The following is a 22,872-nucleotide window of genomic DNA, read 5'->3' as shown; positions in this document are numbered from 1 at the left end:
TCAATTACTGGGGTTTGGTTTAACTGATTAAAATTTAGAAATGTAAGCAATTACACTTGAAAATGACATGCCTAATATAATGATAATTGGTTGTCTTGTAGGTCTGGACCGTGAAGTTATTGCAGATGACTTGCCTCATCCATTTGGCTTAACCCAGTACCAAGACTATATTTATTGGACAGACTGGAGCCGCCGTAGTATTGAGCGAGCCAACAAAACTAGTGGCCAAAATCGCACTATTATTCAAGGCCACTTAGATTATGTTATGGACATCCTGGTATTTCATTCTTCAAGGCAAGGTGGTTGGAATGAGTGTGCTTCAAGCAATGGGCATTGTTCCCATTTGTGTTTAGCCATGCCGACCGTTGGTTACGTTTGTGGCTGCCCTGCTCACTACTACTTGAACGTGGACAACAAAACCTGTAGCCGTAAGAATTATTATAGTACCTTAAATTTGGGACTTAGTTTATAAGGCATGTGTTTAAAGCAGTTTTCAAAAGGTGGTAAAGTGGCACTCTGCACTGGAACACTAGAGTAATGGGGTCGAGGGAAGCAACGGCACTGAGTTTCTCATCTTAACCATACTGCTAGCTCACAGCAGCACTGATAGAGGTGGGAGCACGTTCACATAGATATGCATGGTCTGCAGGAGCTAAAAGTAAGAAAAGATGGAAACCTGAGTTTAAAAACTCAGGTTTTTTTCCATCTGTTAAAGTGATTATATTTTTTAAGCTATTATATTTTACATATGGTTGAAAGCTTCTGCACAGTCATAAGTTATAAATTGCAGCATTTATGCATAGTGAACAAAGCTATGACTCTCAAAGGAGGATATTTTCATGTGTCCATGTGCATTTTTATTTTACGTGTTGTCTTTTGGAAACATCTGGTTTTAAAACTAAGTCTGTAAGAAACTTGTTTTGACACGTAAAGGGAACATTTTCATATATTTTCTTAAATTTGTTCAAACGGTTGTTATTCTTCTCTTCTGAACTTTTTCTCTAGCCAGTTCAGACTAACAAAATAATAATATTATCACTTTGCAGCTCCAACTTCATTTCTGCTATTCAGTCAGAAGAATGCGATAAATCGGATGGTTATTGATGAACAACAGAGCCCAGACATCATTCTTCCCATTCACAGTCTGAAAAATGTCAGGGCCATTGATTATGATCCTGTAGATAAACATCTGTACTGGATCGATTCTCGGCAAAATGTTATCAGACGAGCACAGGAGGATGGAACCCAGGTTTGTATTAATACGGAGAGCTCAGACAAAAATTTCTGACTTGAACCACATACATTAACTCAGTGGTATTTGGATTCCCCCCCCCGTCCCCCTGGTTCAAACCTATAGCAAAAAAAAAACAAGTTTGTTAATTCACTGTTTTCCTACTGGGACTTGTTTTTAATAGTACTTATGTTGTTTGGAATGGTCTTTTTTTATTTATTGGATTCTCCCAAGTATATACAGTGTGTGTGTATATATATTTTTAATGAATCCATTGCATATGCTGATCACACAATGCTGGAAGAAGGAATGCACTGAAACATCCAGATGGTCTTTTCATAAAATGGGCAACCAAATGCAAAAATTTGGACTAAAATCAAGACTAAAGCTAACTTTTATGTAGGTATTGCTTGGAAGCACTTCCTCCAACATAATAAAAATTTAGTAGTTCAGTTTATTTTTTTTTACTCAGCAATCACCTTTTTTATAAACTAATTGTTTTATTTTAAAAAATTGAACTGTGATAGGTTACGGTCATGATCAATCTGCCATTGTTTTAATTGTCTACTTCCATTGCAGAGTTTTACCATTGTGACTAGCCCAATCCCCAACCAGAACTTGGGTATGCAGCCTTATGACCTCAGTATTGATATCTACAGTCGTTACATCTATTGGACCTGTGAGGTGACTAATGTTATAAACGTCACACGACTGGATGGTAAACCAATAGGCGTGGTCCTGAGAGGAGAACAAGACAGGCCAAGAGCAATTATCGTAAATCCAGAGAGAGGGTAAAACTAAAATTTGGCATTTGACTTTTAGCAGTTTAGTTATTGGTGAAGCTTTTGTCGAGGGACAACTTCGGAGAGTATGATATTAAATAATAGCTTTTCTTCTTTCCCTCCCTCAAAAAAACCATGTAGGTACATGTACTTCACTAACCTTCAAGATAGATCACCAAGAATAGAGCGTGCTGCATTGGATGGCACGGAGCGTGAAGTCCTGTTTTTCAGTGGGCTGAGTAAACCAGTTGCACTTGCTATCGACAACAAGCTTGGCAAACTCTTCTGGGCTGACTCCGATCTCCGCCGCATAGAGAGCAGTGACCTATCAGGTAGAGAGAGAAACAATATTTTGGAAATAACTTCTGGTAAGGGGAGAAAGAGAAGAAAAAAATGCTGTTTTTAAAATACCTGAAGTGCTATTGTTGCAAGCATGGAGTCTTTTTATTTCTGAATAAACAGAATAATTTGAGTGCACAGTGAACCACATAATCAGGATGATTATTGGAGATATGTTTTATACTTTTCCTTTTCTTCTTGCGCCTCCTCTCCAAATTTTTGCATGTTACCTTTTCCCTTCCTGTGTGCCGTGGACTGTGTGCAGAAGTCTACTCCCAGCCTTCTGGTTGTATAACTCTTGTGCCAGGCAATTTTTTGTTTGGCCATAGCAGAATACTTGAGCATTATGCTACGTAGCCCATTGCAACATTTCAAATTGGCATTGGTTACTAGTTATTAGTGGATTGGTGGGTAGCTTTTCCATTTTGTTTTGCAATGTAAATTTTTCCAGCTGTTTAACAAGACCCTATCTGAAATTGGAAAAGCACAGCTGATCTCTGAGGTCCAAACTGAAGTGTCTAATGATGTAGATATATTAATGATTTCAGGATTTCTGCTGTCTCTCGAGTGCTCATGAGGAGCAAGTAAAAAAGTATGTTGTTTGAAATCTTTCCCTTGTGAGTTTGATACACTGGCATACTCTCTGGTGGTCTGTGGCACTAATTTTGATGTTGTAAAAATACACTATACGGTAGTGTTGTTCAATGGAAATGCTGGCTAGCCATAGCGTGGGTGGGTGGGTGGGTGGGGGGCGGCGGGTGTGTGTGTGGTAACGGTGACCCCGTTTTTGCAACGTACACTCATGTTAGTCGAAAATATACTCGCACAATACAGGCAAATGTACTTCATGTGTATAATTAAGAAACATCCACCATCATTCAGTAAGCAAGGAAGCAAAGCACCCACAAAAACAGCACAAACTTGCATTTATATAGCGCCTTTAATGTAGTAAAACGTCCGAGGGCATGTCACAGGAGCGTTATCAAACATCATTTAACACCGAGCCACATGAGCTATTAGGACAGGTGACAAAAGCTTCATCAAAGAGCAAAAAACACTCTTGCACTCTGCTTTTCATCTTACCATGTTACGAACAAATGCACAAAAAGGTTAACGTGCACATGCATACATTGTGTGAATAATGCATACTGAGATCACATGACCAACAAAGGTGTCTATAATTTTTTATTTACTAATGCAACTAGCCACCTCTGGATTTCCCAATTAGCCACATGTGGCTGATGTATTGAACAACACTGCAATACAGAATAGCATATGGCACAAAGCATTATATTAGATTCATTAAAATCTTTTAAATTTGCTTTTAGGTGCAAATCGAATTGTTTTGGAAGATGCCAACATCCTTCAACCTGTAGGTTTGACTATATTTGGTAACCACTTGTACTGGATTGACAGACAGCAGCAGATGATTGAGAGGATTGAGAAGACGAATGGTAACAGTCGCACCAAGATTCAAGCCCGTATAGCCCAGCTGAGCGACATTCATGCCGTGAAAGAACTTGATCTGGAGGAATTTGGTATGTTAGTAATATTAAGGCTGGATATACCTATTCCATGTGCCAAACACTGAATAGAAATCTATTTGAGAAAACTTTCGAGCATCAATAACACACTGTTTAATCTTTCTCTTTGAATGTCATCACGCATCCACCATGCAGAGAAAAGAGACAGCCCATGGCTATCACGCCACTGGTGCACAACAAGATAAGCCCTAAGCTGAGTAAAACCTCCCCATCAACTCTGGCTTAGATTATTAAATAAAGTCATGGGTGCAAGAAACGATTCAAGGCTGAAATCATTTCCACAGAATCCATTATTTTCTATATCCATAAATATATCATCCACAACCATGGTTTGTGCCTTGATAAGCTTACATAAAAATTCTTGTTAAAAGTGGGGAGGAGATTCTTAAAAATTGTAAATACATTGTATTTCTAAATTGATGTCTCAGTATTGAAACATTTTTCATATGTAGCTTTTAAACTTGGTTTGAGATTACTGGGTGCTCCCCTCGCTAAATTTGTTACCGGTTCGTTCATTTTTGCTGTTATGATGGAAGTTAACCTGTAACTACTGTTTTGTGCTGTTGCAGCGGAACATCCTTGTGCTCAAGATAATGGCGGTTGCTCCCATATCTGTATTGTAAAGGGAGATGGTACTACACGTTGCTCATGCCCTGTTCACCTAGTGCTTCTTCAAGATGAGCTGTCTTGTGGAGGTAAGAGAAAAACTGTTTGTCAATCTTAGTGCCACCCTTTTATTGATATTTGCCCTTCAATTGGCAAACCAAAACTCCAAACGTACAATATTTGAGTATCAAGAAATTAATCTATAGTTTTTAAAATTTACATTGGTCCAGAAATTTGGGTCGGGGGCTTCCCGCGGGTGCAAGCCTCCAACCTGCACTTAACCTACCGCGCCGGCCGTTGAGCTGTCGGCCCCCGTGGAATTGCGATCCTGGGCCGCCTCCAACTGCCGGCGCGCAGTGCTTGCGTATCCCAGGGGCGCAGTTAGTTCGATGCGTCCCCTGGGATCACGTGGGCCATGGAGAGCCAATGGTAGCAGGGAATGCTTCATTCATAAGTTTGACAGGAAGATCTGTCAAACCTATAAATACTATAAGCCCCAAAACATCACTAAAACCTCAAATAATTTTTTTTTAATCACATTTTTAAAATAAACTATAAATTACATGCAATAACTATTTTAAACAATAATTTAAATTTTGGGGAAAAAATTACATTTTCTAACGGGGCTAAAAATAAACTTACCTTGCTTTAAAGTATTTAAAAATAATAAACCTGTGGAAAAAATGTTTTAATTTTAATTAATTCACCACTTACCTTGTAAAAAGCAGGCCTTGTGACTGCTTTTTACATTTCTAACTTCTGGAGACTTACCTTCCCGGAGAAACCTGGGAAAAAAACGTAAGTTCAATGCGCACGCGCTGCCTCTCCTGCGCATGCGTTCGACCACTGAACCCCTTCTTTCAGGGGAACGGAAGTGCCGGTTTCCCATGCATGCGCAGTACATGCACAAAACCGGCACTTTTGTTGGGCCTACGCGTGCGTACTCACCCGCGGAGACCCGAATTTCTGGGCCAATAGATTGAAACAGTTTTGTTCGAAGATACTGAAAATACTAAACCTGTTCCTCATTCTGGATATAAACAAATTAATGATGTAGATATGGAATAACAATTTTGTTATCCCCATCCCCAACCCATTTACAATATAAAAAAAAAACTGATTTATACTTGAGTCGTTTGATTTTCTTTTCCAACCTATAAAGGTAGCCATCAATTCAATTCTGTCTGTCTTTCAGAGCCACCAACCTGTGCACCAGATCACTTCACTTGTGCCACGGGTGAGATTGACTGCATCCCCTTGGCTTGGCGCTGTGATGGATATCCTGAGTGTGGCGATCGGAGTGATGAGCAGAACTGTCCAGTATGTTCAGACAGTCAGTTCCAGTGTGCCAGTGGGCAGTGCATTGATGCTGCCTTCAGATGCAATGGAGAGACTAACTGCCAAGACCAGTCTGATGAACAGAAATGTGAAGGTATTTGAGTGTTTTTCTTTTATAATCTAAAAATATTTTTAACCTGCTGAAGGACTGACATCTGCAGATGTATAGTTCCATGGAGAGCGCTGTCCCAATGATCCATAGGCTGCCTGACCATGAACAGTATCACAGCTGAGCCTGACCTTGTTCACACTCGACCTCGCACACAATCTCGAGCAGGGGTCACTGGTTAGTAATTAGGAAATGGAACCCTTGCTGATTACCCTTCATTCCTTGCCCAATGGTGCTGAGGCCATTAGTGGCCTGGCTGCAATCAGCACAGAGCAGGGATCAACTTGGGTCCTTTCTGGTCCATAGGGCTCAGCTGTTCATTGCCATAACCATTTGGGAAGCTTTTAAAAGATCTTTAAACTGATTAAAAGGAACCTAAAGACAGACTAGTGTCCGAATGGGTGATGTGTTGGAGAGAGGTAATGCTTTCAACTTGCCACGTACAGTGTTGAGGAACAGGACATGCAGAGGGCGAGGAAATGGGAGGGTGAATCATTGAGGGCTGCTGTTGTGTGCCATTTTCAGGAGCCTGGAAATGAGTCCTATGTCTCCTCCTTTCTGTGTTGGGAAATTGTCTTATGGTATTCAGAGAGGTTGGTAGTGGAACTCCTAAGGGGAATGAAAAGGTATGTTAGTTTGCGAGTGAGCTGCGCCACCATGTGGCAGGATGTAGGTATGCACGCCAGAATTGTAACGCCATGACCTAGAAATTTGTTTGTGCCGGCCTGTGCTCGGCACAGGGGAACAATCCCTGCGCTGGAACAGTTAGGTCCAAGGACCACCCGATAATGGGCCTCGGGCCTCATTAACATCAGACCAGCAAGCTCCAGACACCTACTGGGCTTCCCCAGGCAGCTTGCCGCGAAAGATCTCTGGAATTTCGGGGCACGACAGCAGCCCCCAGAGAGGTCTTAAGGGGGCGGGGAGCATTTCAGAGTGTGGGGGGGCGGCTGGGAGAGGGTCATAGATACATAGAAGATAGGAGCAGGAGTAGGCCATTCGGCCCCTCGAGCCTGCTCTGCCATTCAATGAGATCATGGCTGATCATCCAAATTCAGTACCCTGTCCCTGCCTTCTCCCCATATCCCTTGATCCCTTTAGCCTTAAGAAATATATCCAACTCCTTCTTGAATATATTTAATGAATTGAAGAAATTCCTCCTCATTTCAGTCCGAAATGGCTTACCCCTTATCGTTAGACTATGACCCCTGGTTCTGGACTCCCCGGCCATCGGAAACATCCTTCCTGCATCTAGTCTGTCCAGGCCTGACAATTTTATAGGTTTCGATGAGACCCCTCAATCTTCTAAACTCCAGTGAGTATAAGCCCAATCAACACAATCTCTCCTCATACGTCATTCCTACCATCCCAGGTATCAGCCTGGTGAACCTTCGCTGCACTCCCTCCATGGCAAGAATGTCCTTCCTCAGATAAGGCGACCAAAACTGCACACAATACTCAAGGTGCGGTCTCACCAAGGCCCTGTACAACTGCAGCAAGACATCCTTGTTCCTGTACTCGAACCCTCTCGCTACGAAGGCCAACATACCATTTGCCGCCTTAACCGCCTGCTGCACCTGCATGCTTACCTTCAGCGACTGGTGCACAAGGACACCCAGGTCTCGTTGCACTTCCCCTTCTCCCAATCTATTGCCATTCAAATAATTATCTGCCTTCCTGTTTTTGCCACCAAAGTGGATAACCTCACATTTATCCACATTATAGTGCATTTGCCATGTTTCTGCCCAAACACCCAACCTGTCCAAATCGTACTGGAGTTTCATGACATCCTCCTCACAGCATACCCTCCCACCCAGCTTTGTGTCGTCTGCAAATTTGGAGATATTACATCCAATTCCCTCGTCCAGATCATTAATATATATTGTGAACAGCTGGGGTCCTAGGACCGATCCTTGCGGTACCCCACTAGTCACTGCCTGCCACTCGGAAAACGACCCGTTTATTCCAACTCTTTGCTTTCTATCCGCCAACCAGTTCTCTATCCAAGTCAATACCTTGCCCCCAATCCGATGTGCCTTAATTTTGCACGCTAATCTCTTATGCGGGACCTTATCGAAAGCCTTCTGCAAGTCCAAATAAACCACATCCACTGGTTCTCCCTTATCTATTTTACCAGTTACCTCCTCAAAAAATTCCAGTAGATTAGTCAAGCACGATTTACCTTTTGTAAATCCATGTTGACTTTGTCCGATCCTGTCACTGCTTTCCAAGTGCTGTACTATTACATCTTTTATAATGGACTCTAGCATTTTCCCCACTACCGATGTCCGGCTTACCGGTCTATAATTCCCTGTTTTTTCTCTACCACCTTTTTTGAATAGTGGGGTAACATTAGCTACCCTCCAATCCATGGGTACTGTTCCAGAGTCTATCGAGTTCTGGAAGATGACCAGCAATGTATCTACTATTTCTAGGGCCACTTCCTTAAGTACCCAAGGATGTAGATTATCAGGCCCTGGGGATTTATCGGCCTTTAGTCCCATCAATTTCCTAACACCATTTCCCTACAAATACTGATTTCTTTCAGTTCCACCCTTTCATCAGACCCTATGTTCCCTGGCATCTCTGGGAGGTTATTTGTGTCCTCCTTTGTGAAGACAGCACCAAAATATGTATTTAGTTGATCTGCCATTTCCTTGTTCCCCATTATAAATTCCCCCGATTCTGACTGCAAGGGACCTATGCTTGACTTCACCAATCTTTTTCTCTTCACATATCTATAAAAGCATTTACAGTCAGTTTTTATGTTCCCTGCAAGCTTACTCTCATATTCTATTTTCCCCTTCTTAATTAATCCCTTTGTCGTCCTTTGTTGAATCCTAAACTGCTCCCAATCCTCAGGATTATTGCCTTATCTGGCCAATTTATATGTCCTCTCCTTGGATCTTATGCTATCCCTAATTTCCCTTGTTAGCCACGGTTGAGTCACCTTTTTTGTTTTATTTTTATGCCAAACTGGGATGAACAAATTCTGTAGTTCATTCATTCGGTCTTTGAATGTTTGCCATTGCCTATCCACCGTCAGCCCTTTGATTGACATTCCCCAATCAATCCTACCCAACTCGTGCCTCAGACCATCGTAGTTTCCTTTATTTAAATTTAGGACCCTAGTCTCTGAGTCAACTGCTTCACTCTCCATCTTAATGAATTCGATCATATTATGATCGCTCCGACCCAAGGGGCCTCGTACAACAAGATTGCTAATTAATTCTTTCTCGTTACATAATACCCAGTCTAAGATGGCCTGATCTCTGGTTGGTTTCTCGACATATTGGTCCAGGAAACCATCCCGTAAACACTCCAGGAATTCCTCCTCCACAGTATTGTTACTAATTTGGTTAGCCCAATCTATGTGTAGATTAAAGTCACCCATGATGACTGCTGTGCCCTTACTGCACGCTTCTTTAATTTCCCTTTTGATGCCATCCCCAACCTCCGCCTTACTGTTTGGAGGTCTATATACCACTCCCACTAATGTTTTCTGCCCCTTAGTATTTCTCAATTCTACCCATACAGATTCCACATCATCAGAGCTAATATCCTTCCTTACAATTGTGTTAATCCCTTCTTTAACCAGTAATGCTACCCCACCTCCCTTTCCTTTTTGCCTATCTTTCCTGAATATCGAATACCCCTGGATGTTGAGTTCCCAGCCTTGGCCATTCTTGAGCCACGTTTCCATAATCCCAACCAAATCATATTCGTTTACCTCTATTTGCGCAGCCAATTCATCCACCTTATTACAAACGGGTCAGTCGGGCAACTGGGATGGTGGGGCGGCGATCGAGAGGGAAGGACGACTGCTCCTCCCGGCACCACATTCAGGTAAGTATATTTAAAAAGCTTACTTCTCTGGTGGCAGCCTGCAGCAGTTCCTTTAAGGATCGCTGGTTAGGCCGCATTTAGATCTGGTTTTCCTGAATGCAGCTGACCCAGCACCGTCTGTATTCAGGGCAACCCAATTTCACCAGGGAGCCCTCAATGGCCGTTCGTTCCCTCATTTGCATATGCAAAGGGTCTAACGCCTGTTTCAGGTGCATACCCTGACTGCCTATTTTTCTGCCTGCACTAATATGGCGGGCGGCGCACTTCTGGCTCGTAATGAGCGTGAGCTTCCTGCTCGCCATATTGGAAGCTTAGGCGCCCATTTAGCGCCTGAAAAATGGGTGAGGTGCCATCAAATTTCAAGACCCATGAATTTTCCAATCTCATGGCCTTATGAGAGCTGGATCAATCTATCCCATTCTTGGCTAACCTCTGGCAGATGATTACAGAATGACATTGGTGAGGCGGGGGGTGAGCAGGGAATCTAACCTTTTTATTTCTTGCCAGACCATCCTTTAGTTGAATGTTGTGGTGGTAACGCTAGCATATTGGGGGGAAAAAGTTGCAAAATGTACTACTCTTTTAAATTGCTCCGTATTTGAGAAGTGTTCCAGTTCTAAACCTGACCTCTCAGCAAAGTAAAATCTCTTCTTTTTCTGTTTCTCCTCAGTTCTGTGCCCTATGGACCAGTTTCGGTGTGCCAATGGCCAGTGCGTTGCCAAACATAAAAGATGTGATCGTAACAGTGATTGCACCGACAATTCGGATGAAGTTGCCTGCTGTAAGCTTTCACCAAATAATATATTTGTATAATCGGGTTCTGTTTGGATACATTTGTGCTCTGTTTACTTTAGTCAGCAAATAATGATTGATTCTCTCTCCCTCTCCTCCCATTTCAGACAAAGTTGCACAATGCAGCAAAAAAAAAGTGCTCTATTCATTTGGGTAGGGTTTTGGAGCAGATCTTAGATAGACTGCGAGCCATGTTTCTGGTACTGTGTTCTTGTTTGACAGCATTGGGAGTATTTATCAGACAATCAATCCTAGTTTGACAGTATTACAGGTATTAGTTGGGTTCTCTCATCAAAGCAGATAATAGGGCCCCACAGATTAAACAAACATTGTGAATGTTGCAGAGTACTTTCAAGTACAGGATTTGTTTCTTAAAAGTTGTTGACTAACCAGTTCCCTTTGCAGTTGTGTGACACCGTTGCTAAATCAATGGATTTAGATGATTTGAAGCATTCAGAATGAAGTGCTCATAGAGTTATACAGCACGGATAGAGGCTCTTCGGCCCATCGTGTCCGCGCCGGCCATCAAGCCCTGTCTAATCTAATCCCATATTCCAGCATTTGGTCCGTAGCCTTGTATGCTATGGCATTTCAAGTGCTCATCCAAATGCTTCTTAAATGTTGTGAGGGTTCCTGCCTCCACAACCCTTTCAGGCAGTGAGTTCCAGACTCCAACCACCCTCTGGGTGAAAAAGTTCTTTCTCAAATCCCCTCTAAACCTCCCGCCCTTTACCTTGAATCTATGCCCACTAGTTATTGACCCTTCTACTAAGGGAAAAAGCTCCTCAGTATCCATCCTATCTATGCCCCTCATAATTTTGTACACCTCAATCATGTCCCCCCTCAGCCTCCTCTGCTCCAAGGAAAACAAACCCAATCTGCCCAGTCTCTCTTCATAGCTGAAGCACTCCAGCCCTGGTAACATCCTGGTGAATCTCCTCTGCACCCTCTCCAAAGCGTTCACATCCTTCCTGTAGTGTGGCGACCAGAACTGCACACAGTATTCCAGCTGTGGCCTAACCAGTGTTTTATACAGCTCCATCATAACCTCCTTGCTCTTATATTCTATGCCTCGGCTAATGAAGGCAAGTATCCCATATGCCTTTTTTACCACCTTATCCACCTGTTCCGCCGCCTTCAGGGATCTGTGTACTTGCACACCCAGATCCCTCTGACCCTCCGTCTTGCCTAGGGTCTTTCCATTCATTGTGTATTCCCTTGCCTTGTTAGTCCTCCCAAAGTGCATCACCTCGCACTTTTCCGGGTTAAATTCCATTTGCCACTGTTCCGCCCATCTGACCAACCCATCTATATCGTCCTGCAGACTGAGGCTACCCTCCTCGCTATTTACCACCCTACCAATTTTTGTATCATCCGCGAACTTACTGATCATACCTTTTACATTCATATCCAAGTCATTAATGTAGACCACAAACAGCAAGGGACCCAGCACCGATCCCTGTGGTACCCCACTGGCCACAGGCTTCCAGTCACAAAAACAACCTTCGACCATCACCCTCTGCCTTCTGCCACTAAGCCAGTTTTGTATCCAATGTGCCAAGGCACCCTGGATTCCATGGGCTCTTACCTTCTTGACCAGTCTCCTGTGCGGGACTTTATCGAAGGCCTTACTGAAATCCATGTATACCACATCCACTGCGTTACCCTCATCCACACACCTAGTCACCCCCTCAAAAAATTCAATCAAATTAGTCAGACCTGATCTTCCCTTGACAAAGCCATGTTGACTATCCCTGATTAATCCTTGCCTCTCCAAGTGGAGACAAATTTTGTCCCTCAGAATTTTTTCCAATAATTTTCCTACCACTGATGTTAGGCTCACTGGCCTGTAGTTCCCCGGTTTTTCCCTACTTCCCTTCTTGAATAATGGTACTACATTAGCGGTTCTCCAGTCCTCTGGCACATCCCCTGTGGCCAGAGAGGTCCTGAATATATGTGTTAGAGCCCCCGCAATCTCTTCCTTTGCCTCACACAGCAGCCTGGGCTACATTTCGTCCGGGCCTGGGGATTTATCCATTTTTAGGCCAGCTAAAACCGCCAATACTTCCTCCCTCTCGATGTTAATATGTTCGAGCATATCACAGTCCCCCCGCCCTATTTCTATGTCTACATCGTCCTTCTCCATAGTGAAAACAGATGCAAAAAATTCATTTAGAACCCCTCCTACATCTTCCGGCTCCACACACAGATTGCCACTTTTGTCCCTAATGGGCCCTATTTTTTCCCTAGTTATCCTCTTACCCTTAATATACTTATAAAACATCTTAGGATTTTCCTTTATTTTGCTCGCCAGTGTTATTTCATGGCCCCTCCTTGATCTCCTAATTTCTTTTTTAAGTATCCCCCTGCACTTTTTGTACTCCTCTAGGGCTTCCTCCGTCTTTAGCCTTTTGTATCTGCCAAAAGCCTTCCTTTTTTTCCCTAATCCATTCTCGTATATCCCCTGACATCCAAGGTTCCCTGTGTTTTTGGAACCACCCTTGACCTTTACGGGAACATGTTGCCATTGTATGATCTCAATCTCCCTTCTGAAAGCCTCCCATTGCTCCGATGCGGATTTTCCTACAAGTAGCTGATCCCAGTCCATTTTGGCCAGATCCTGCCTTATCCTATTAAAATCGGCCTTCCCCCAATTTAGAACCTTTATTTCCGGCCCATCCCTGTCCTTTTCCATGACCACCTTAAATCTCACCATATTATGGTCACTGTCACCAAAGTGCTCACCTACTAGCACTTTTTCCACTTGGCCAGCCACATTCCCTAGAATTAGGTCCAGTACCGCCCCCTCTCTTGTGGGACTTTCTACATGCTGGCTCAAAAAGCTCTCCTGGATGCACTTTAAGAATTCTACACCCTCTGAGCCTTTCACACTCTGACTATCCCAGTTAATATTGGGGAAGTTGAAATCCCCCATTATTATTACCCTATTATTTGCACATTTCTCTGAGATTTGCCTACATATCTGTTCCTCTATCTCCCCCTGACTGTTTGGAGGCCTATAGTACACTCCCAGCAAAGTGCTTGCCCCCTTTTTGTTTTTAAGCTCCACCCATATGGCCTCATTAGAGGAACCTGCTAATATATCATCCCTCCTTACTGCAGTAATTGACTCCTTAATTAATATTGCGACACCCCCTCCTTATACCTCCCCCTCTGTCTCGCCTGAAGATTCTGTACCCCGGAATATTGAGCCGCCAGTCTTGCCCCTCCCTCAACCATGTCTCCGTGACAGCAACAATATCATACTCCCATGTGTTTATCAACACCTTCAGTTCATCCACCTTATTTGCAAGACTCCTTGCATTAAAATAGATGCCATCCAGCCTTGCCCTTACATATTTGCCCTGTCTACCAAGCTGACTTGTTTTTTTCTCTATAATTGGCAGCACATCACCCCCTATTTCAGCTCCCCTCTGTATCCCATCCCCCTGCCAAGTTAGTTTAAACCCCCCCCCCCCCCAACAGTGCTAGCAAACCTCCCCGCAAGGATATTTGTCCCGCTCTGGTTCAGGTGCAACCCGTCCGACTTGTACAAGTCCCACCTTTCCCAGAAGCAGACCCAGTGATCCAGGAAAGTAAAACCCTCCCCCCTACACCAACTCTTTAGCCACGCATTCATCTGCTCTATCCTCCTATTCCTATACTCACTAGCACGTGGCACTGGGAGTAATCCAGAGATTACAACCTTTGAGGTCCTGCTCTTTAATCTGTTACCTAGCTCCCTAAATTCTTGATGCAGGACCTCATTCCCCCTTCCTACCTATGTCGTTGGTCCCAATGTGGACCACGACCTCTGCCTGCTCACCCTCCCCCTTAAGAATGCCCTGTAGCCGCTCTGACATCCATGACCCTGGCCCCAGGGAGGCAACAAACCATCCTGGAGTCACGTTTGCGGCCACAGAAACGCCTATCTGTTCCCCTTACGATAGAATCCCCTACCACTATTGCTCTCCCACTCTTTTTCCTCCCTTTCTGAGCAGCAGAAGCGTCCCTGGTGCCAGGAAGCTGGCTGCTGCTGCCTTCCCCTGGTGAGTCATCCCCCTCAACAGTATCCAACTTGGTATACCTGTTTGAAAGGGGGATGTCCGCAGGGGTTCCCTGCACTTCCTGCCTGCCTCTGTTGCTCCGCCTGATGGTCACCCAATTTCTTTCTGCCTGTGCAGCCCTACTCTGCGGCGTGAACAACTCGCTAAACGTGCTATCCACGACCCTCTCAGCATCGCGCATGCTCCAAAACTCATCCACCCGCAGCTCGAGCGCCGCAATGCGGTCTACAAGTAGCTGCAGCTGGATGCATTTCCCGCACACATGGTCGTCAGGGACACTGGCAGCGTCCCTGACTTCCCACATGGAGCAAGAGGAGCAGAACACGGGTCTGAGCTCTCCTGCCATGACTTACTCCTTCAATTAATTTTAAAATTTATTCAACACCCCAGTTACAGGTATACTCTAGGGCGCTTTATTTACCAACTGTCCCCACTACAACACAGAGACCCTAGAAATTTAACACCACAGAATTCAAGCTTGTATTGAAAAGAGAGAAATACTCACCAACCAATCACTTACCTGCTTCCTGCTGACGTCACACTTGGATTACTTTTTACCTCTCTCCCGGAACCTGGATTGGTATGCCTCTGGTTGCTCGCTCTTATACTCCGCCGCCTCGGGCTGCTCCCGCGCAGGTCCGCTGCTTCTCGGGGCTGTGGGCCTCGGTGCCTCTGGTTGCTCCCTCTTATACTCCGCCGCCTCGGGCTGCTCCCGCGCAGGTCCGCTGCTTCTCCGGTCTCGGGGCTGTGGGCCTCGGTGCCTCTGGTTGCTCCCTCTTATACACCGCCGCCTCGGGCTGCTCCCGCGCAGGTCCGCTGCTTCTCCGGCCTCGGTGCCTCTGGTTGCTCCCTCTTATACTCCGCCGCCTCGGGCTGCTCCCGCGCAGGTCCGCTGCTTCTCGGGGCTGTGGGCCTCGGTGCCTCTGGTTGCTCCCTCTTATACTCCGCCGCCTCGGGCTGCTCCCGCGCAGGTCCGCTGCTTCTCCGGTCTCGGGGCTGTGGGCCTCGGTGCCTCTGGTTGCTCCCTCTTATACACAGCCACCTCGGGCTGCTCCCGCGCAGGTCCGCTGCTTCTCCGGTCTCGGGGCTGTAGGAAATGAGGGAGAACCATTTGAAAATAAAGGAGATGGGGCTGAGATGGGACAAGTGAAGAAAAATTGACTAACGGTGGTAGTTTGGCCACAACAAAAAGTGGCAGTTTACAGTTTGACAGCAGAAGAGGGATTTACAGTGTGTCTCTGTGAGGAATGGGGCAGGAGAGGGATTTACAGTGTGTCCGTGAGGAATGGGGAGGGAGAATGAACAGCCGCTTATGTAACTGATGGTATTTTTTAAATTGAAATTTGCACATTACAAATAGAATTTTTGAAACTGCGGAGTTTCTCCCTTGCAGGTTTTTCTCACGGTGTTGAACTCCATAGTCCCTATGACATTATTATCTGGCTGAATATTTTAAACAAATTACCACAGAAACTTAGTGATTTTTTTTCTTTGTTAACTACTTTACACTTTGTTTCTGCTTTGTTATGCTAAATTACTGAAATGTGGAGCACAGTAAGGCAGTGAATTCAATTCCTCCTGAGAGATTTGATTTAGATCATTTTCTGTTTGCTTCTCCCTTGTGAAACTAAACCCAGCACTATCTATTTAAATAAATTTATCAAAATGTCTCTTTTCTCTTGAACATACATATGGTAAGGACCAATGCACAAAGGCTGTAATTATATACTCTTAATGACAACCAGATGCAACTAATTTACCTCCTTGGTCTGCTGACCAAGCGAATTATCCCTTTGTAATATGTTTTTTTGTTAATTTATTACAGATCCCACAGAGGAGCCTACCCCTCAACCTACAAACACCATTGGTTCAATTATTGGTGTGATCCTCTCTGTTTTTGTGATTGGAGCTATGTATTTTATCTGCCAACGTGTTCTGTGCCCACGGATGAAAGGTGATGGAGAAACTATGACAAATGATTTTGTTGTGCATGGATCTGCTTCAGTGCCTCTGGGCTATGTACCACATACTAACTCCCTCCCAGGATCACTGCAAGGTAGGGATACTTTATTATGATTAAATGCTGAAAATTGAGGCCTTATGTGTGGAATCACATTGGGAAACTGTAATTATGTAGTTATTAACCAGGCTTTTCTCTCTTTAACTGTTGCAGCATTTTGTTTCCTTTGCAGGGACTGCATTTTAAGATAGCTTGTTACTCTTGTTTCAATTCATACTTTACATCATTTTAACCTGCATAAGCAAAACAATGTTAGATTGATAACTACAGCAGCAATAAATTTTAATAGCATTTTGTACATTTTACTGGTGCCACACTTTATTATATTACACTAGTGCCATACTACGGTTATCCTTTATTTGGCTATTGTCCCTCTTTCTCTCATTGACTGCTCCGGGTATATGGTTCCACCGGCCCTGAATGTCCTCTGGTGCCACACTCTTGAGGTGTGACCATGGACAGTGACTGTTGGCAGACTATTCAATCATGGAGACAGCCTGGACACATCTGATCCTGACCCCATCTGATGTCCCACGCACACATTTTCCAAGAGGCCACTGGTTGGAATGGGGTGTGTGGCCGGGATTTTCCTTTCCCTAGCCCAGCGGTGTTGAGATCAACTGCAGCAACCCTACAGCAACTCTGGCAGAAATCAGCTGTTGAACCTGGTGCTTCCTTAGTCTGTATGGCTGTATTACGTGCTGCCTTTATCACCTGAGCCACTAGAGGTGCATACCAGGGTTTTCATCTTGTAGGTGCCAGAAGTCCGCTGGGGCACAACTGATTGCACTCCCTACTGACAAGTGAGAATCACCAAGCGGCATCTGTGGGCAATAAATAAACAGCTCATCTTTTTGTAAACTTAAATGCCATTATGGAACAGTTAGGTATTTTCAACCAGTTTAAAAAAAATTTAAAAAATCTGCAACTACAGTAGACCAGTTCTCCATGCTCACCTTGAGCACACCTGTGAACCTCTCCATCATCCTCCTTCCTAGGGGTATGAACAGGCAATGCAACTGTGACATCCCATTCTTGTATTAGAGTACTACAGCAATAACCACTTGCATTTATATAGCGCCTCTAACGTAGTAAAACGTCCCAAGTCGTTTCACAGGAGTGTTATCGGACAAATTTTAACACTGAGCCACATACGGAGATATTAGGACATGTGACTATAAAAGCTTGGTCAAAGAGGTAGGATTTAAGGAGCGACTTAAAGGAAGAGAGGGAAGTGGAGAGGTTTTGGGAGGGAATTCCAAACTTTAGGGCCTAGGCAGCTGAAGGCACGGCCGCCAGTGGTGGAGCGAAGGAAATCGGGGATGTGCAAGAGACCAGAATTGGAGGAGCACAGAGATCTCTTAGGGTTGGAAGGCTGGGGGAGGTATCAGTATCACACCAGCAAGTGCAGTATAATTTTAGCATAATGTAAATACAGGGCTGCATAGTGACGGGGAAGTTACTTTTTATTAAAAACTTGCCACAGTTTGCAGGATGCCAATGGCCACCCCAAATTCCCCATGCATACATTTCCTGACCATGGCCTTATGGTGAATGGGGAGCTAGGGCAATACTGTGGCTGATTCACCCCACATTACACTTGCACACCAGCTAGTATCTGCTTCAAAATTAATAGTAATGGGGGGGGGGGGGAAGAGAGATCCTGAAAAAGAATCAAAAAGGTAAAATAAATAATACTCTGAGGGAGGGAAGGAGACACAAGACCTTGGTTATTGAGTGTGTCTGCATTTTTAAATAAAATTGCGAATTGTATAAATATATTTGACAGATTGTATATGATTTAGTTTAATTGTTGGGCTGTGCTTTCTTTAATTGCAGGTATGTCCCGTGGCAAGTCTGTGATGAGTTCCCTGAGCATTATGGGTGGAAGCAGTGGGCCTCCATATGACCGAGCTCATGTTACAGGGGCCTCATCCAGCAGCTCCTCCAGCACAAAAGGCACTTACTTTCCTCCTGTAAGTAGACAGCTTCATTTTCAACTTTTCTTTGTTTTTGTTTTAAAGAATAGTCTGAATTTAACTAAAGCAAATGCCCGTCCTTTTTTATTTAAAAAAAAAATCTTCAGCCATCAACATTCCTTTATCTTCATTCACTCCATGTTTTTGTTTCCTGGATCTGCCTCTGTACCCCCCACCCCCACCCCCCCCCCCCCAAGTTATGTGAAGGAGAAATTTGTATTGTTATCTTGTAAAATTTCCTATTTTTTTTTCACCTGACTCCTGAGGGCCGTGGTGTAGATTTTCTGGGAGCAGATGCCAGCAACACTCCAGAGCCTTGTACAAGTGGCAATTTTTCATGTGTAGCGTAGACAGTGAGTATTGGCAGACTGTCTGACGAGGAGTGCTTCGTAGGTGATCTCTTCCTGTTCTCGCTTGGCACCTAAACACATGCACTCTGCAGCAAAATGCAAGCACCCTGGCTAGCTGAATTTTTGTTTTGACTTCTCTGCTTCCCCCAAGTCCCAAGCTCGGGAAGACTGAGACAATTGCTTTGTTTCTGTCACTCCTTGCTGAGATAAGCCAACACAGCACAGATTGATCTGGAGAATCCGTGTAGCCCAGTACCACAACACATGGGGCATTTAGCTTTGTAAACAGCTTACCTAGATTTATAGTTTGCCTTTTTTCTCTCTCTAGATGCTGAATCCTCCACCTTCACCAGCTACCGAACGTTCACATTATACCATGGAATTTGGTTACTCATCAAACAGCCCATCTACTCATAGATCATACAGGTAAATGGAGAACACAATGAGATGGAGATTTTACTGAGTGCACTTAACCACAATATCATACTGTTACTTTGCAAACTGCTAACAGAAACCAGATAAAAGGATTTTTTTTCCTCTTTGAATGTAATTGTTTCCTGTAGTTACTCTGCACCTTCAGTGTAACATTTCTGGGAACTTTGAATGATACCTGACTATCTTTTGATCAAACATGTTGGAATTTTGGTAATTTACCTTGCTGTCTCATCTGACAGTAATAAAGACTCTTATGTAACACTGAGAGCAGTTTTATACATTGACCAGATTACACTAAAAAGTCAAACTTCATTACCTTATTTTGGTGGGGCAGGTTTAAACTGTAATTTGGGTATTTTTGTGCCGATACAATTTGCTTCCTTTTTCTTTGGAACTAAAATAGCTTCTAAATTTAGGGAGTATGGTGTAAAGATAAGTACGATAGCAAAATACCGCAGATGCTGGAAATCCAAAATAACAACAGAAAATGCTGGAAAAACTCAGCAGGCCAGGCAACATCCGTGGAGATAAATTAGAGTCGACATTTCGGGTCAAAACCCTTTATAAAGTGCCCCACAAGTTTATTCAGCTATAATAGAAGTACTGTTTCATTCAGAGACAGGTGATTTTGCAAGCCAGTAATCGCTTTATTACCATAGTTGCATCTGGTTTAATTTAAGGTCTGACATTCGTGCTTAAGAAAGAGAAATGTAAGGGGTGTTTATCCTTCCAATTTTTTTCCACCCTTTAAAAAAAACTTGTTTGTTTATATGTGATCATCTATTTTTTTGTAATAAATCTAAATTATTTTAACAAGTAAATCAAAATCACCTTTACTCTACAAACAAGTTGATATTGATATCTTTTACTTTCTTTTCCTGTCTGCAGCTACAGACCATATGCTTATCGAAATTTTGCTCCACCCACTACGCCTTGCAGCACTGATGTCTGCGACAGTGACTACACCCCCGGGAGGAGAATTGCTACAACAAAATGTTACAGCGATTTGAACTATGACTCTGAGCCTTTTCCTCCACCTCCAACTCCACGGAGCCAGTACCTGTCTGCCGAGGAGAACTATGAAAGCTGCCCACCATCTCCTTACACAGAACGGAGTTACTCTCACCATCTTTATCCCCCTCCTCCCTCCCCGTGTACAGACTCCTCCTGAGCACCAGCCACCATCTTTGCCTACTGTAAATAATTGTTAATATGAAGAGACTGCATAAAAGAAATACTAAGAGGGGAGATGTGATTTGTACAGTGAAAATAAATTAGATGGGGAGGGAAGGGAAATGAGCTGCAAACAATTTGTACAGTAGAGAGGATATTTATATATTTTCTAACAGCACCTGCTGGTTGTGCCATAAAAAATTTGTAATATTTGTACAAACAAAAAAAAATCTTTTTTTTCACAAACAAAAATGCCTTAACCCAGGGAAGCAACTGTACCTAAGAAGAAGCGATAAAAGAAAACTAGCACACACATATTAACAGGGCACAGGATACTGGATGGATTGCAACTCCAGTGCCTAAAGAGAATCACAGTGCGTTCTACAGTGAAAACAGAAATGCTAACAAACGGTCTTCAGTTTCCACCAAGAGAGAAAGACAGCTGCACAACGCTGCTACAGAATCGAACAGAGCGACTCGTGGAGAGCTGGCATGAGGATTTTTTTTCTTGCATTTTTTGTATAAAGCTGTTTCAGCAATGCTCAGTTGAAGGAGAGTGCATGTCGAGTCACGCACTGAGATTCTTGTCACACCAGCACCAATATTGTGTACAATTTCACAGTGACACCAATGTCAGCCACTCTGCAGCTTTTAAAGCTGATTTGTGCCATGTGCTCTGAAGCTATTCCACACCCTTGCTGCATACAGTCAGTGTGGGGTGGGAGGGAAATCGGCCTTGATTTAGCTTCTTTGTAGTGAATACCATCATTATTCTAAAGTAATATGGGGACAAATGGTGGAATAGCACCTGTGACTTTTTTAAAGTATTTGACCAAGGGTAGAAAACCATGCCCTGATACCATTTAAATTCTTACTCAATAAGCTTTTAACTTCAGTGCCCACAAATGTTCTGAGTGTATTTTTATACCACATATTGTGTAGATAACCTATTTATAAGCTATAAAATAACCTTGTATTAGATTTTCTGTAAAGCCTGTCCATATATCCTTGCAGTACTTTCATGTATAGTTTTATTATTACACTTTATGCCTCATTTTATTTTTCTATAAAGCATTAGTATAAGGGTAATGACAATCTCAGATTTTTTTTAATAGATGGCCAGATGAGTTTATTTTTTCCCTGTTTTAAATGTAATTTTTCCACCATCAGTTAAGGTACTGTGCAAAATACAGAAATCTGCTTTATATACTGCATTGTATAAAAAAAAAAGGTACATTTTGTAGCAAAGACTGAATACTTTTTAATGGTCCTTATCATTGACGAGTCCAGTGGATTGAAATCATGTTGCAGCCCTTTAAGATGTTGTTTCCAGTATTCAATTATTTAATTTAGTTAACAATGTTTTTCCACAAAATACTTTGATCAAAGCATGCATAGGACAATTTGTACAAGAGAATTTTTAAACTGTCTGCTGCTGTATACATGGTGCCAGGAACTCCTGGTGTGTTTGTCCAGATATACTTCTGAGTGATAGTAGAACTCTGTGTGCCAAATTCTACAAAAAAAACACCATAAGATGGTGGGTGTCTAAAGCAAACAACCTTGTTTGGAAGTGAAGGATCTGGTGCTGCTGAATGCATTAACTGTAAACCTCTACATTTTTCTTTGTTTTTTTTTTCCTCCTGCTGTCACTTGGGGCTGACAGTCTTGTTGTGTACCATGAGCAACCCCCTGGTACCAGTATGCTTTGCAAGGATGTGTTTATATTAATGACCAACATTTGGTCAGTTCTATCCATTTGCCTAATAACATCCTCAAAATGTAAAATAAGTGCTTTACCTGTTTAAGCTGTGTTTTTTTTTAAAAAAAAAGAAAAAAAAGCACCTTGTACAAAGCCCTTTCCGTTACTATCAAGTTAAGTTGTAACAAATGAAAAATTGATTTTTATAATAAAAGTGAGACTGAAATCTGCATTTATTTTTTCCACCAAGACGCCAAAGAAAGGAGCGGAAAGAAATGCTGTTGAAACAGCTAAATTTAATTATTCAAACTGAAGGAGCTGATAAAGTACTGTATCTCATGGGTCCATCAAATTTTGAGATTATTTACTGACCATAATCGATTTTTTTATTGTGCCTGGGAGGCAGAGTTGTTTGCTGTAGTATTAAAAAAAAGTTTGTGATAAAGGGCTGCCACTGTATTCTGCGTATTTCAAAGCTAAATTGATGGCTGAAGATGTGTGTAAATTTATAAGCATTTTTCTTGGTATTGGTGCATCAAGTGCCATCCATAGGGGAAAA

The 22,872-nt window shown here is 43.1% G+C and overlaps 1 protein-coding gene across 2 annotated transcripts in view; it reads left to right on the top strand.

Moving 5' to 3' along the window:
• lrp6 (low density lipoprotein receptor-related protein 6) overlaps nt 1-22,539 on the top strand; it is a 206,020-nt gene extending 183,481 nt beyond the window's left edge. The window contains exons 12-23 of one of the 2 annotated variants that reach the window (XM_086009067.1): nt 102-428; nt 1,047-1,249; nt 1,811-2,022; nt 2,155-2,345; nt 3,681-3,890; nt 4,466-4,591; nt 5,698-5,934; nt 10,466-10,576; nt 16,480-16,710; nt 18,514-18,650; nt 19,332-19,429; nt 20,327-22,539. In XM_086009067.1, the coding sequence (XP_085865193.1) occupies nt 102-428; nt 1,047-1,249; nt 1,811-2,022; nt 2,155-2,345; nt 3,681-3,890; nt 4,466-4,591; nt 5,698-5,934; nt 10,466-10,576; nt 16,480-16,710; nt 18,514-18,650; nt 19,332-19,429; nt 20,327-20,609 (2,366 nt within the window). In that variant the 3' untranslated portion in view covers nt 20,610-22,539. The remainder of the gene's footprint in view (nt 1-101; nt 429-1,046; nt 1,250-1,810; nt 2,023-2,154; nt 2,346-3,680; nt 3,891-4,465; nt 4,592-5,697; nt 5,935-10,465; nt 10,577-16,479; nt 16,711-18,513; nt 18,651-19,331; nt 19,430-20,326) is intronic. The other variant, XM_086009069.1, reaches the window with a different exon arrangement.
• The last annotated feature ends 333 nt before the right edge of the window (nt 22,540-22,872 follow it).

This window comes from Somniosus microcephalus, chromosome 16 (genome assembly GCF_052327205.1).
Source record: "Somniosus microcephalus isolate GS21.2 chromosome 16, FLI_Smic_1.0, whole genome shotgun sequence".
Taxonomy (NCBI): domain Eukaryota; kingdom Metazoa; phylum Chordata; class Chondrichthyes; order Squaliformes; family Somniosidae; genus Somniosus; species Somniosus microcephalus.
This window is presented reverse-complemented; position numbering and strand designations above follow the sequence as displayed.